Genomic DNA, 13,437 nt, shown 5'->3' on the forward strand with positions numbered 1-13,437 from the left:
TAATAATAATCTTTTTTATGGCGGGCATGGCATTGCAAAAGTTGTGATTTAGTGAATGAGTAAAAAGGGTTAATTACTACACATTTTTCTATTAGATGTTGTTAAACTTATATTGCCCTTGACTTATTCTCATACTTTGAGTGAGGTAAACACCATAGTTTGTCAGAACAAAACAATTTATAACAAGCTTTACATAATGTAATTGATTTGTTTGTTCCACATATTAAATAATTGGTACATATTAAATAATCAAATGATAAGGTTTTTACTCTTAAATAGCATACCTAGATAAAATTGAAAGCTTGCTGTTCACTCAACTCACACAACTTAAAATTTCTAAGTTTCCTGTACACTTGTTGCACACTCCTAATGAAATTATAAGTTTATTGCACACTTTCTGCACACGCTTGTTAAAAAACCAAGTGTCTTGCACATTTTCTGCTCACTCATGACTGAAAAATTACATTTTCTGCACACTTGTTGCATACTCTTGATCAAATTTTAAGGTTATTGCACACTCTTTGCATGCTTCTATTGAAATACCAAGTCTCTTGCATACTTTCTGCACACTATCTGTATTATGGAAATGTGCAGTGGGTGTGCAGCAAGAAAGAATTTTTATCGCACACTTCTGCACACTCCCCAAAGTTGTCTACTGCACACTCTAGAGTGTGCCACACATGTGCAGTACATTTGCAGCACATGTACTGTACACTTTTCATTTTGCTAAGGAATGAGAAATGCCTCTAAAACATAGACAGTAAAGATGATGCCAATCCCACATATTCAGTTGTGAAGTAGATATCAAAACTAACTCAAGATTTTTGTGAAGTTCTATATTTTATTACATATACTGCAATTATTACAGTCAACATTCAGTTTAAATTTATTTGACATTATGGAAAGATTTAGTGGGTAAACATGAAAACATACCATTAGGTGTATGGAAATTCCTGAATAATCATTGGAGGATGAAGACTTAAATTAAGTTGCTGCCTTATTCATTACATGGTTGCAAAAACTTTTGGTAGCCTATAAGTTCAAATTAAATCTTCGTCATAGAGCATTGAGAGCATAAAAAAATTATAACATGTATAAACAAATATGGACACTTCGTAAGTCAACCTGTAAATGCTAGAGGTTTATCAGGCCTACTGGTAGCAGGAGTGGTTCATAACATCTTTAAAATATTATTTTCAATAACTAGCAATAATGTAAGTAACAATTTTTTTCTCACGCACTTGCCTTGAAACATTCGTTTTCAATGGTGTGGTAATGAGCTGCTGGAAGGCTGTCTACTTCTGTTAGAAAGTATTCCTAAACAGGCGTATGCCATTGGAGCTTTTCATCTTGGAAAGTTGCCATTATCCTTTGGTCATCTGGTGTAGCTATACTATAGCCTAAAAATCAAATTGTATGTTTACCAAAAAAACTCTGAAAGGAAATGGAATTGAACCTTGCAAAATGAAATAATTAAAGTACTAGTATGTGCAGTACATGCTGGGATTTTACGACTCCCAACTAGCACGACAGTTGTCCTATTTTGTGAAAGTCGGTTGCAGCGTGAATAGGGGTAGGGATTTTTTTAAATTGCATTTGTCATCACACACCGGGGTTATGACACCTTTAATTGTTTATGTAATAATATATTTACTCCAAGTAGAAATGGAAAATATTTGGTTTCTTGCTCCCCTCTTCCCCACTTACAGTTTACTAACCTTGTTTTAATCCAGGAGTGTGAACAAGCAGGTTAAGGTCTGAAGAGAGGCTGGCTGTCTATCCCCAAAGTGTAGTCAAGACTCAATGGTAAGTACTATGTTGTAGAAGTGGGCTGTCTCATGCATGTGACAAAGAATCTGATGTTTCTGATGAATCTGATGAAGGAGCGCAGTCGAAGTCCAATACGAGGCACTCATCATCTTCAATGCCCTGTAAACAGAAATAAAAACAGGATTAGTTTTTTTCACTTCTCCTACCCCCTCACCCACAACAAGAAAATTTACTTACCTTAACATGCAGTCAAAGTCCGAGGAGAGTCGTTCATCATCCTGTAAAAAGAAATAAAAATGAGATTAGATTACTTTTTAAGTTTACTAACCTGAAGTTGTTCATTCGTGGATTGTAGTCAAATTCCGACAGGAGGCACTCATAATCTTCAATGCCATGTAAACAGAAATAAAAACAAGATTAGATTTCTTTCACTTCTTCTACTGCCCTACAAAAAGGTTTATTAACCTGAAGTAGTTCATCCGAAGAATGTAGTCAATGTCCAATGTCGAGTGGAGTGCTCATCATCTGTTCTGTACAAAGAAATATAAACAAGATTACATTTTTTCAATTTTCAATGTATCTGTAAAAAGAAAAAAAATAGATTTTTTTCAATTTAATTTACCTATTTCCCCCAAAATGTAAAATTTACTAACCTTTAATTGGTGATAAGAAGAGTAGTCAATGTCCGAATGGAGGCGCTCATCATCTTCTATGTCCCGTAAAAAGAAATAAGTACGAGATTAGGTTCTTTTTTTCAATTTACCTATCCCCCCTAAAAAGTTTACTAACTTCAAGTTGTTGATAACAAGAGTACGTATTCAATGTCTGACTGGAGGCACTCATCATCTTCTTTGTCCTGTAAAGAGAAATAAAAAACTAGATTAGATTTTTTCAATTTACCTATCCCTCCCAAAAATATAAACTTTACTAACCTTAAATTGTTCATCCGAAGAGTAGTTATGTTCAAATTGAGGCACTCATCATCTTCTATGTCCTGTAAAAAGAAATAAATACGAGATTAGATTTTTTTTCAATTTACCCAGCCCACCACCCCAAAAAAATTAAATTTACTAACCTTAGCTTGGATCCAAAAGTGAAGTCCATGTCCGGGTGTGGTCGCTCATCATCATCTATGTCCTGTAAAAAGAAATAAAAAACTAGATTAGATTTTTTCAATTTACCTATCCCTCCCAAAAATATAAACTTTACTAACCTTAAATTGTTCATCCGAAGAGTAGTTATGTTCAAATTGAGGCACTCATCATCTTCTATGTCCTGTAAAAAGAAATAAATACGAGATTAGATTTTTTTTCAATTTACCCATCCCGCCACCCCCCAAAAAATGAAATTTACTAACCTTAGCTTGGATCCAAGAGTGAAGTCCATGTCCGGGTGGGGTCGCTCATCACCTTCTTTGTCCTGTAAAAAGAAATGAAAAACAAGATTAGATTTTTTTCAATTTACCCATCCCGCCACCCCCCAAAAAATGAAATTTACTAACCTTAGCTTGGATCCAAGAGTGAAGTCAATGTCCGGGTGGGGTCACTCATCATCTTCTTTGTCCTGTAAAAAGAAATGAAAAACAAAATAAGATTTTTTCAATTTACCCATCCCACCACCCCCAAAAAATAAAATTTACTAACCTAAGCTTGGATCCAAGAGTGAATCCATGTCCGAGTGGGGTCGCTCATCATCTTCTATGTCCTGTAAAAAGAAATAAATACGAGATTAGATTTTTTTACACATCCCTCCACCCTAAAAAAAATGAAATTTACTAACCTTAGCTTGGATCCAAAAGTGAAGTTTATGTCCGGGTGGGGTCGCTCATCATCTTCTTTGTCCTGTAAAAAGAAATGAAAAACAAGATTAGATTTTTTCAATTTACCTATCCTTCCCCAAAATATAAAATTTACTAACCTTGAATTGTTGATCCGAAGAGTAGTTATGTTCAAATTGAGGCACTCATTATCTTCTATGTCCTGTAAAAAGAAATTAATACGAGATTAGATTTTCTTCAATTTACACATCCCACCACCCCCAAAAAAATTAAAAGTACTAACCTTAGCTTGGATCCAAGAGTGAATCCATGTCCGGGTGGGGTCGCTCATCATCTTCTTTGTCCTGTAAAAAAAAAAAAAAATTAAAAACAAGATTAGATTTTTTTCAATTTACCCATCCCACCACCCCAAAAAAAATAAAAATAAAATTAACCAACCTTAGGTTGTATCCAAGAGTGAAGTCAATGTCCGGGTTGGGGTCGCTCATCATCTTCTTTGTCCTGTAAAAAGAAATGAAAAACAAGATTAGATTTTTTCAATTTACCCATCCCACCACCCCAAAGAAATAAAATTTACTAACCTTAGCTTGGATCCAAAAGTGAATCCATGTCCGGGTGGGGTCGCTCATCATCTTCTATGTCCTGTAAAAAGAAATAAATAAGAGATTAGATTTTTTTAAAATTTACACATCCCACCACCCCAAAAAAATGAAATTTACTAACCTTAGCTTGGATCCAAAAGTGAAGTCCATGTCCGGGTGGGGTCGCTCATCACCTTCTTTGTCCTGTAAAAAGAAATGAAAAACAAGATTAGATTTTTTTCAATTTACCCATCCCGCCACCCCCCAAAAAATGAAATTTACTAACCTTAGCTTGGATCTAAGAGTGAAGTCAATGTCCGGGTGGGGTCACTCATCATCTTCTTTGTCCTGTAAAAAGAAATGAAAAACAAAATAAGATTTTTTCAATTTACCCATCCCACCACCCCCAAAAAATAAAATTTACTAACCTTAGCTTGGATCCAAGAGTGAATCCATGTCCGAGTGGGGTCGCTCATCATCTTCTATGTCCTGTAAAAAGAAATAAATACGAGATTAGATTTTTTTACACATCCCTCCACCCTAAAAAAAATGAAATTTACTAACCTTAGCTTGGATCCAAAAGTGAAGTTTATGTCCGGGTGGGGTCGCTCATCATCTTCTTTGTCCTGTAAAAAGAAATGAAAAACAAGATTAGATTTTTTCAATTTACCTATCCTTCCCCAAAATATAAAATTTACTAACCTTGAATTGTTGATCCGAAGAGTAGTTATGTTCAAATTGAGGCACTCATTATCTTCTATGTCCTGTAAAAAGAAATTAATACGAGATTAGATTTTTTTCAATTTACACATCCCACCACCCCCCAAAAAATTAAAAGTACTAACCTTAGCTTGGATCCAAGAGTGAATCCATGTCCGGCTGGGGTCGCTCATCATCTTCTTTGTCCTGTAAAAAAAAAATTAAAAACAAGATTAGATTTTTTCAATTTACCCATCCCACCACCCCAAAAAAAATAAAAATAAAATTTACCAACCTTAGGTTGTATCCAAGAGTGAAGTCAATGTCCGGGTGGGGTCGCTCATCATCTTCTTTGTCCTGTAAAAAGAAATGAAAAACAAGATTAGATTTTTTCAATTTACCCATCCCACCACCCCAAAGAAATAAAATTTACTAACCTTAGCTTGGATCCAAGAGTGAAGTCCATGTCCGGGTGGGGTCGCTCATCATCTTCTTTGTCCTGTAAAAAGAATTGAAAAACAACATTAATTTTTATCAATTTACCCATCCCACCACCACATGTGTCTGTACATAAAAACAATACACAAAAAGGTGTTAGAAGAGCCTTAGGCTGTATTCCCAGAGCTTTTAGATCGATCTATCCCCGCGGGGAGTCTCACTAGATTACTGTCAGATAATCCGGCTTAAATGTCCGTCCAGTCTACTACAAGCTGTAAGGGGGTAATTAACTTTCGTGTCCGCTCGGCTGACAGCTATTTAGCGTGAACCCCCAGGGAGTTAGGTCGATCTAAAGTAGATCGATCTCATCTCTGGAAATGGGGTCTTAGAAGAGAAACACGACAACCAAACAAGCGTGACCTAAATGGAACATATGAAGGTTTTGGTTCGCATGGATTGAAGGGTCGAATTCACAGAAGCACACCCTGGGGAAAAGACACAATACACACTCACTCACACTTGAGAGAAAATGCACATCAGCCTTAGAAGAGAAACACGACAACCAAACAAGCGTGACCTAAATGGGGCATATGAAGGTTTTGATTCTAGCCTCAAAGGCCATTCAACTTTCAAGAACGACCTAGAAACATGGGCGTAAGAGGAATATGACAGAAATGAAAAGAGAGTATGACATGGTGGCACTAACCCATCTCCAGTAGCTTGGATTTCAGTCCATTTACGATTAATTTTTCTGCGGCGGTTATTCGAGGTCCGAGCTAAGAGCTGAGTGTTATTTGTACATGTACATTTCCCAGAGCGAAGAGTTCGCATGGATTGAAGGGTCGAATTCACAGAAGCACACCATTACATGGGGAAAAGACGAAACATTCGATGTTTTGTGCTAGTTAAGATGCATTGGCGTAGGATCACATGAGATTTGAAGGCAGTTGCCTGAAGAAAATCGCTCTCACTTCGCGTCCTTTGTACTCCTCTGGAGTGAAACGCAACATGTCCATCCCGCTTCACAATTGCCCGCTCTTCCAATCTTAGATTGTCGACTGGGGGCGTTGCTGTCGCCAGCATCCTGTCAGTTTGAACGCGGGGGTGTCGTATGAGAATGAGGCCCAAATTTCATTATTGCATTGTATATGCACCTACGTTTGAAATGCATTCAGTGTTTTTATACCTAAACTTTTTTGTTTAAAAAAAAACGCGCATTTACCTCGGAGGGAAGAATCAATGTACGGCTATAATAGTTTTTGGAGGGAAACCACGCATGCCTCTCCCCCAATTATTATTGACAGTGTCCTTGCATCATGTTGACATGATATCAACCTGAAGTTTATAAACCTGCACCAGGCAATCATTGGACGACCTTGTCCGCTTGCACTGGAACACTTATTCACAATATACACTGATCCACAATGCACTTTGAAGAAACTTTCATTTCATTTCTTGTTTCACAGATGATGATAATAAAAATAAAGTGATAATACATTTTTGCTATAAATATTTATGTGGAGTTGTCCAGTTTTTTTGGTAGCATTAATTTTCGAAAGAGAAAGGATAACGAAAGTATAATATACTTGGTGTGATTTAATGTTTTTGTTACTTTTTACATTTGCTTAAATATTGTAAATACTTCTTATATTTGCTTGAAAGAAGATGGCATGCAGGGCTCCATAGTCCCCCTTTTCACTGTTCAGAACTGGTTCAGTGGCATGGTTTTAAAAAACTTTCGTGTGTGTGTGTGTGGGGGGGGGGGGGGAGGTAGGGAGTTACCTCCTTCAGCTCCTGTGATCTTTTATGTTGTTTAATTACCCAAATTAACAGGTCTGCAGACGGAAAGGGGGGAGGGGGGCGAACCCCAGAAGAAGGTTGTTTGCTCAGGGCAAAGCATATTTTAAAACAGTTTAAATAAGTTATACATCATAAGTTCGAACTTAATATTTCCCCACTCTTTAGATATTTACATTTCACTGGAGAAATAAATGGAGATTGATAATTAAAATGGCCTTAATTGCTAAAAATAGTTCCCCCTCGATTTTAATGTACAAACACTGTAAGTCACTTACCCAAATCTTGGAAGTTATTTTTCCCGTTTTCGACCGCGTGAGCGGTGTGACCTGACCTCCCAGGCCCGTAGCCAGGGGGGGTTGGGGTTCAGGGGATTCGAAAGAACCGCCTCTTTTGCTGGGAAAAGGTCCACTCTGGGTAAAATTTGATCTAGGTACATGAAGTTTTTATGGGAAAAGGTCCACTGTTTTCTATTGCACCAAGTAATTGAACAAAATGAAACTTTTGGACCATTTTTCTGGGGAACATACGTTACCTAGTATTAGCCATGACACGAAGTCCCTTGGGTTACAGTTAAAATATTTATAAAAAACATCCTAACGTCATGTATAATTCACCATGACTGAATCACTACAAAATATATCGGAACGCGGTATAAAAATTAAAATTAAATTACCCGGAACATACGTTACCGTACGTTTTTGGAACATACGTTACTATTTAGGGCTCTTTGCGTAAAGACGCGGTAAAAATTAAAATTGAATTTAAATTGTGGCAGTCGTGGATTTTCGTTGCACATATTATATTAAAAAATTGACTAAAACTTTGACACTTCAGCATGTAAAATGCACCTCTATGTGGAGTTTGGGTGAATACGATAGCGAAATTTTACATTTCTATGTACACGCCCGTAACCAGCAATTTCAAAAGGGGATCTTTTACCAGAAAAAACTTCGTGAACCTGGATCATATTTTACCCTTTTTTTCCCCGCCAAAAGGCCGGTTCGTTCGTACCCCCTACCCCTCTTTCCAGCCTGATACTACAGTAGCTGCAATGAGAATACCAGCACATACGCGAAATATTACTAAATTGTACATGAATTTGATTTGTGTCGCGTCTGGTATTATTTCAGATCATTTTCAATAAGAGATCTACACACTGACAAGAAAATATCAGGTTATGAAAATACTCCATGTGCCGACTCAAATTAGGAAAATAGTTAATAATTTAAAGTGGTAGAAAATTTACTCTGAAGATGATTTAATATTTGATTTTCAAATTCTGTACTTGAAGTAATTTTTTGCTCAGATAATAGATTGGGAATTAAAATATGAAGCTTTTAGTTTAGCATAGTGCTAGGTTGCGGTAGATACTGCTTTATAAAATTGAAATTTGAATTAAAACAAACTACCTGACTGGATAAGTTTATATTTTTGCAAGATTCCCGGTAAGAGCTACGACTTGATATACAGATACTTGGCCCCAAGTTGGAATTATTAGTACTGCAGGGTACTGCGAGGCGTGGAACGCAGTTTTTCCATTTGATAGTTAGATATTCCGAGCAAGAGGCTGTTGCAATAATCGAGTCTAGAAGCCACAAATGCATGGATGAGTAGCTCTGTTTCCTTGCTGTCAATAAGGATATAAATAAATCAATAAATAAATGTCAATAAAGAATCTTAGATATTCGTTGTAGACTAAAATATGATAATTTACACACTTTGTTAATGTGTGATGTCATGTCACATTTGTTGTTGAAAATTACACCCAGATTTCTAACTTCTGTGCTTGTTGTGATAACAGAATCTCCAACTATTTAGTATGGTGCTGTCTCTGGAAAACTTAGAGTTGAAGTGGACCAATTCAGTTTTATCATCATTGAAGACTATAAGTAGTTGGACTTGAGCCAAGATCTAAAATCATGCACACAAGCCTCAATAGTTGCTTTTTTATCATAAAGATTTTTACATATAACATATATCTGAGTATCATCTGCGTACAGCATCAGATTGAACCCAAACTGAGCGACTATATCCTCTATGGGTGAAGTGTATAGTACAAAGAGAACAGGGCCAAGCACGGAGCCTTTTGCCTGATTTAGAAACAGAGGAACCTATGCGCACTTGTTGCTCGTGTCCAGTTAGGTAAGATTGAAACCAGGAGAGCACTGTGCCCGTTATCCAAAGCGATGAGCAAGTCAATGGAGCAATATGTCATGATCAAGAGTATCAAAGGCTGCTGATAATCGGGTCATTTTTTTAAAGTTATGCTATTTTACCGCTTTTTACAGCATTTATGCAACACTGATAAAACATTTCAAGGGAAACCGATAGGCCTATTGTCTTGAAACTCGAGTTAGAAAATCAGCTTGATCGGACCATTTTGACAACAGATATGCCGTTTTTCTGCTTTTAACATATTTAATCCACCTTTATAACAGGGGCGGATCCAGGATTACTTGAAGGGGGGGGGGGGGTCCGGTATTTTAGGAATGACAGGCCTCGGATGCGAAGCCGACCCTCGCCCCTTCCTCCACCCCCCTTGACGTGGGGTTCGAGGCCCGCTGAAGGGCACCGAAAAATTTTGGTATTTTAGAGGGCGAACGGTGCCATTTGCTAAGGTCTAGAACTATGATTAAGCTAGTCAAAATTCTATATCAAGAGAGGATTATTGGTGTGATTTATTTTTCAGAAACCGAAGGGGGGGGGGGGGGGCAGGACCCCGCTGACTCCTCCCCCTAAACCTGCCACTGCTTAGGCTGCAGTGTTTTGTACTGCGGTCTCAGCCTCATTGTGACGGCTAGCACGGCAGAAAAGGTCTCAAAAAGTGTTAAATTTCGACCAGTTTGCGCTCCCACACACACACAAAAAAAGAAATAGAAGAACCAGTCCGTCCCTTCCTGTGTTGACGTGAAAAAAGTGGGCAGGGGGTTTCTAAACACCATTATTTTTATAACCCGCGCTCCGACTGCCTTGGGCAGTCGTAGGTGTGTGAGAAGGGGGCCTTCCCCCAATCTATTTTGAATTAAGCCGTTGATGTTGCGATTTTGTCACGGCGTATGGAATATTGTTCTCTACAAAAATTGGCCCGTTCATGAGAAGACGTGTTACTGTCTACCATTAAACGACCCAGTTCACTAGAAAATGGAACGACTTTTTATAGCAACCCTGAATCAATTTCTGATTTCCCATCGAGTTAATTCTGAACCATTCTTACGTATATAGAGATTAAAATAGATTAAAATAAATGAAGAGAGAGAGAGAGAGAGAGAGAGAGAGAGAGAGGGAGAGCTTGTCCCGAGCCTAGAGTGTATCCATGGTGTATACATAAATGGGTCCTCTGTATCCACATCACTTCTCTACTTTTGCTGAATAACCTCTGCAATATATGGAAGATCTTGACAGGCTGCGATTAGAATACGAAACTGCAGTTCTCCAACATTCTCATAACGTCATGGAACTTGCACTCCACCAAGTCTGTAACATCAGGAGCATTCTGGCGAACCGTTTTCAAGTTCTACTTAGGACAATGCAGCAGCAGTCCAAGGCCATCAAAAAGATTGTAATAGCAAGCATCATCCTCCACAACCTTATGAGGACCCGGTATTCACTGCAGAGCCAGCAGCTTGACGTTTCTGAGAACCTGGGTCAAGAGTTTGCTGCTGGCGAGTGGAGAAATGGCCGAAATCTACAGGACACCCGCATCGTTACTGGCAGCAACACGTCCAGCAAGGAAGGTAAAAAACAGAGAAATATCATCAAACACTGGGTCAACTCTGAAGCCGGATCTGTTCCATGGCAAGAAAGGATGATTTAGACCACCTCTTTCTTCCCTTTGCAATGGTCATTTAAACATAGACTAAACAAGACATTAAATAATACACAGTGGTACAAAATACATTATGCACGTGAAATGTTACTGTAATTAAAGTTACAATCCGGGTTAAATTTTGTTCTCTTAGATGATCTTAATTTTAATATTTTGTATAGCTCGATTTTTACATAAATTAATTGGAAAATAATATAATTGGAAAACAACTACATTGACAGTGTATATAATGTAAATGCTTCTCTTTATTATTTTGCTGTTTAAAATCGCCTTCCCAATGAATAAAACAATAAATGTGTATCCAAGAAAACAAACACGATCAAAAATTTATGCACAAAAATGTATTTGTAAATATAACAAAACAATAAAAAAGAAAAACCAAGAAAACGCTATCTGTTCGCTTAATGCGTGCTGAATACGAGGGCCATTCGTTACTTGCGCCAAAAACCCGTCGTGCATTCGTTGGATTTTTTTACGCGTGCGTTTTATATTCGATCTTCATGCGCCCTTTATACGCAAAATACACCAACAAAACGCTATGTATTCGCTATTGACTCGCAATTTTTCTGGCAAATTCTTTCAAAAGTTGGACGCACAACAGCGCATTTGGCTTATTTTCATGCGCAATGCATGCGTACCTCGTGCGTTCTGTAGGTGTGACCGGGCCTCTAAGTAAGCTCAGTAGCTGTGGGCAAATTTGGGACAAAGGAAGCCAAGATATGAAGTTGCCTCGTACACAATTTTTTTAGTGCACTTCTTTTGTTTACGTACTTAAAGAGAGGAATTTCAAGACAAACCGACTTTTCTCGACCTGAGCTCAAAACTACGGAAGATTTTTACCTAATCTCGGTTATAGAAACAAGTTAAAGATGTTTCTCTATGATAAATAAGTTGAAAAAAATTACTGAGAGAAAAATGTTTCATTTTTAGTGTCACTTGCGGTATGAAACATTAATATACTGCACGTAGAATATTAACTGCAAAAAGCATACCAGGAAATCTATTACATTATAATATGCGCCTTCGGACAAAAAATCCATAGACTGTGCTAGATGAGGCAAAGCAAAGATGCTGTTGTTAATGCTGAATTAATTTTGTTTTTACTTAAAAATAGAATAAAATAAATTAGATAAAAAAGTATGTTTTCAAGTAAATATTCGATCAAATATAAATTCTTAAACGGCGTAGCATCCATTTTATATATGCTGAAAAGATAATTTTTTACCAAACTGATGAAATACAGTATAATATATTGAACGAACAACTTCAATAAATTAAACCAAGGATTTCAAGTCTTTGATTAAACTAGCCCGACTTATTCCACTATTAGTTTATTAATTTTTGCACGTTATTGAAATCTGGAGGTTTTTTGTACTTATGAAGTACTAACAATATATCGCAGATTAAAGCTCGAAAAATTGTTAACGCATTGCATAAAATTGTTTTCAATCTTAATATGGCAGTTTTAATTGTGTAGTTTATTTAAAAACAACAGTTTTCACGCTCCTGTCAATATACAGCGACGGGCTACTTATTGACCCGGCCCTTATAAGCAACGATAACAACCGGTACTTTTTAATTTTACCTGGACACTATAACATCATTATCTCGGCATTTTTTTTACTCCGTAGCTCATGAAATAAAATGCCAAGGTTTTACTTTTTATACCATCCGTTTTTCAAAAATGACCCAAAAATTTTCATTGGGTGTAAAAGAACATGAGTATGATTAACGTAATATGTTCAGTTCGTATACGAAGTTTCGATTTCGTACGAGCACCAAAGAAAGGATCATGGAGCAACAAACATCGACAACAACGTTAATTGATGTATAGTCATTTTACATCATATCCAGAAAAAGAATGACAACTGATTTTTAGTACAATTAAAAACGCCTGTGAAAGAACCGGGGACTCTTTCGCGTTGTTAAATTTCAGTCTCTCGGTTGAAATAAAGAACCCAACGTTTTTTAACGCGCTGCAAAAAAAGAAAATAAAATGCCCCCTACCTCCAGAATGTTACGTATTGTTATAGGCAGGTATGAATCAAATTCAAACAGGCTAATTCAACTTTGATGGAAGCTGAATGACAGTTTTTTTAAACAAACGTCAAACACAATTACTACACTCTTCTCTCCGAACATCTAAAACTCCAATAACCTTTGATTGACAAGGTGCCAATCAAATTCATTAGTTTTGATAGTTGCTGTCAAGTAAAATCAGTTTGATTGGCATGTTATATAAACAAACGTCAATTACAATCATCACAGTGGATCACTATAGTCGTCGAAAACGTTTAGATCAAGCTTCCTACATCCGTTGATTGACAAGGTGCCAATCAAATTCAGTTAGTTTTGATAGTTGCTGTCAAGTAATAACAGCTTGATTGGCAGAATTTATAAACAAACGTCAATCATCGCGCACTATGATTTCTCTCGCTGTGAAACAGTGAGTACGCCGAAAGAGAGCGCTGATTAAAATCAGAAGTTAGTAATTAACTTGCAAAATATTTGAAGAGAATATATACAACATGTTCAGCGTATTTAAT

General features: G+C 37.0%; 1 protein-coding gene across 1 annotated transcript; it reads left to right on the top strand.

Moving 5' to 3' along the window:
* Nucleotides 1–10,357: 10,357 nt before the first annotated feature.
* LOC147764259 (uncharacterized) lies at nt 10,358–10,998 on the top strand. Its single transcript, XM_087002347.1, has one exon. The coding sequence runs from the start codon at nt 10,451–10,453 to the stop codon at nt 10,877–10,879; it is 429 nt and encodes a 142-aa protein (XP_086858473.1). The 5' UTR covers nt 10,358–10,450; the 3' UTR covers nt 10,880–10,998.
* The last annotated feature ends 2,439 nt before the right edge of the window (nt 10,999–13,437 follow it).

Source organism: Lingula anatina, chromosome 1 (genome assembly GCF_051362555.1).
Source record: "Lingula anatina isolate TDL-2025a chromosome 1, LinAna3.0, whole genome shotgun sequence".
NCBI lineage: Eukaryota > Metazoa > Brachiopoda > Lingulata > Lingulida > Lingulidae > Lingula > Lingula anatina.

What these genes read in the sequence shown, in the direction of transcription:
- LOC147764259 (XM_087002347.1), top strand. Translation starts at nt 10,451, where the DNA reads ATGGAAGATCTTGACAGGCTGCGATTAGAATACGAAACTGCAGTTCTC.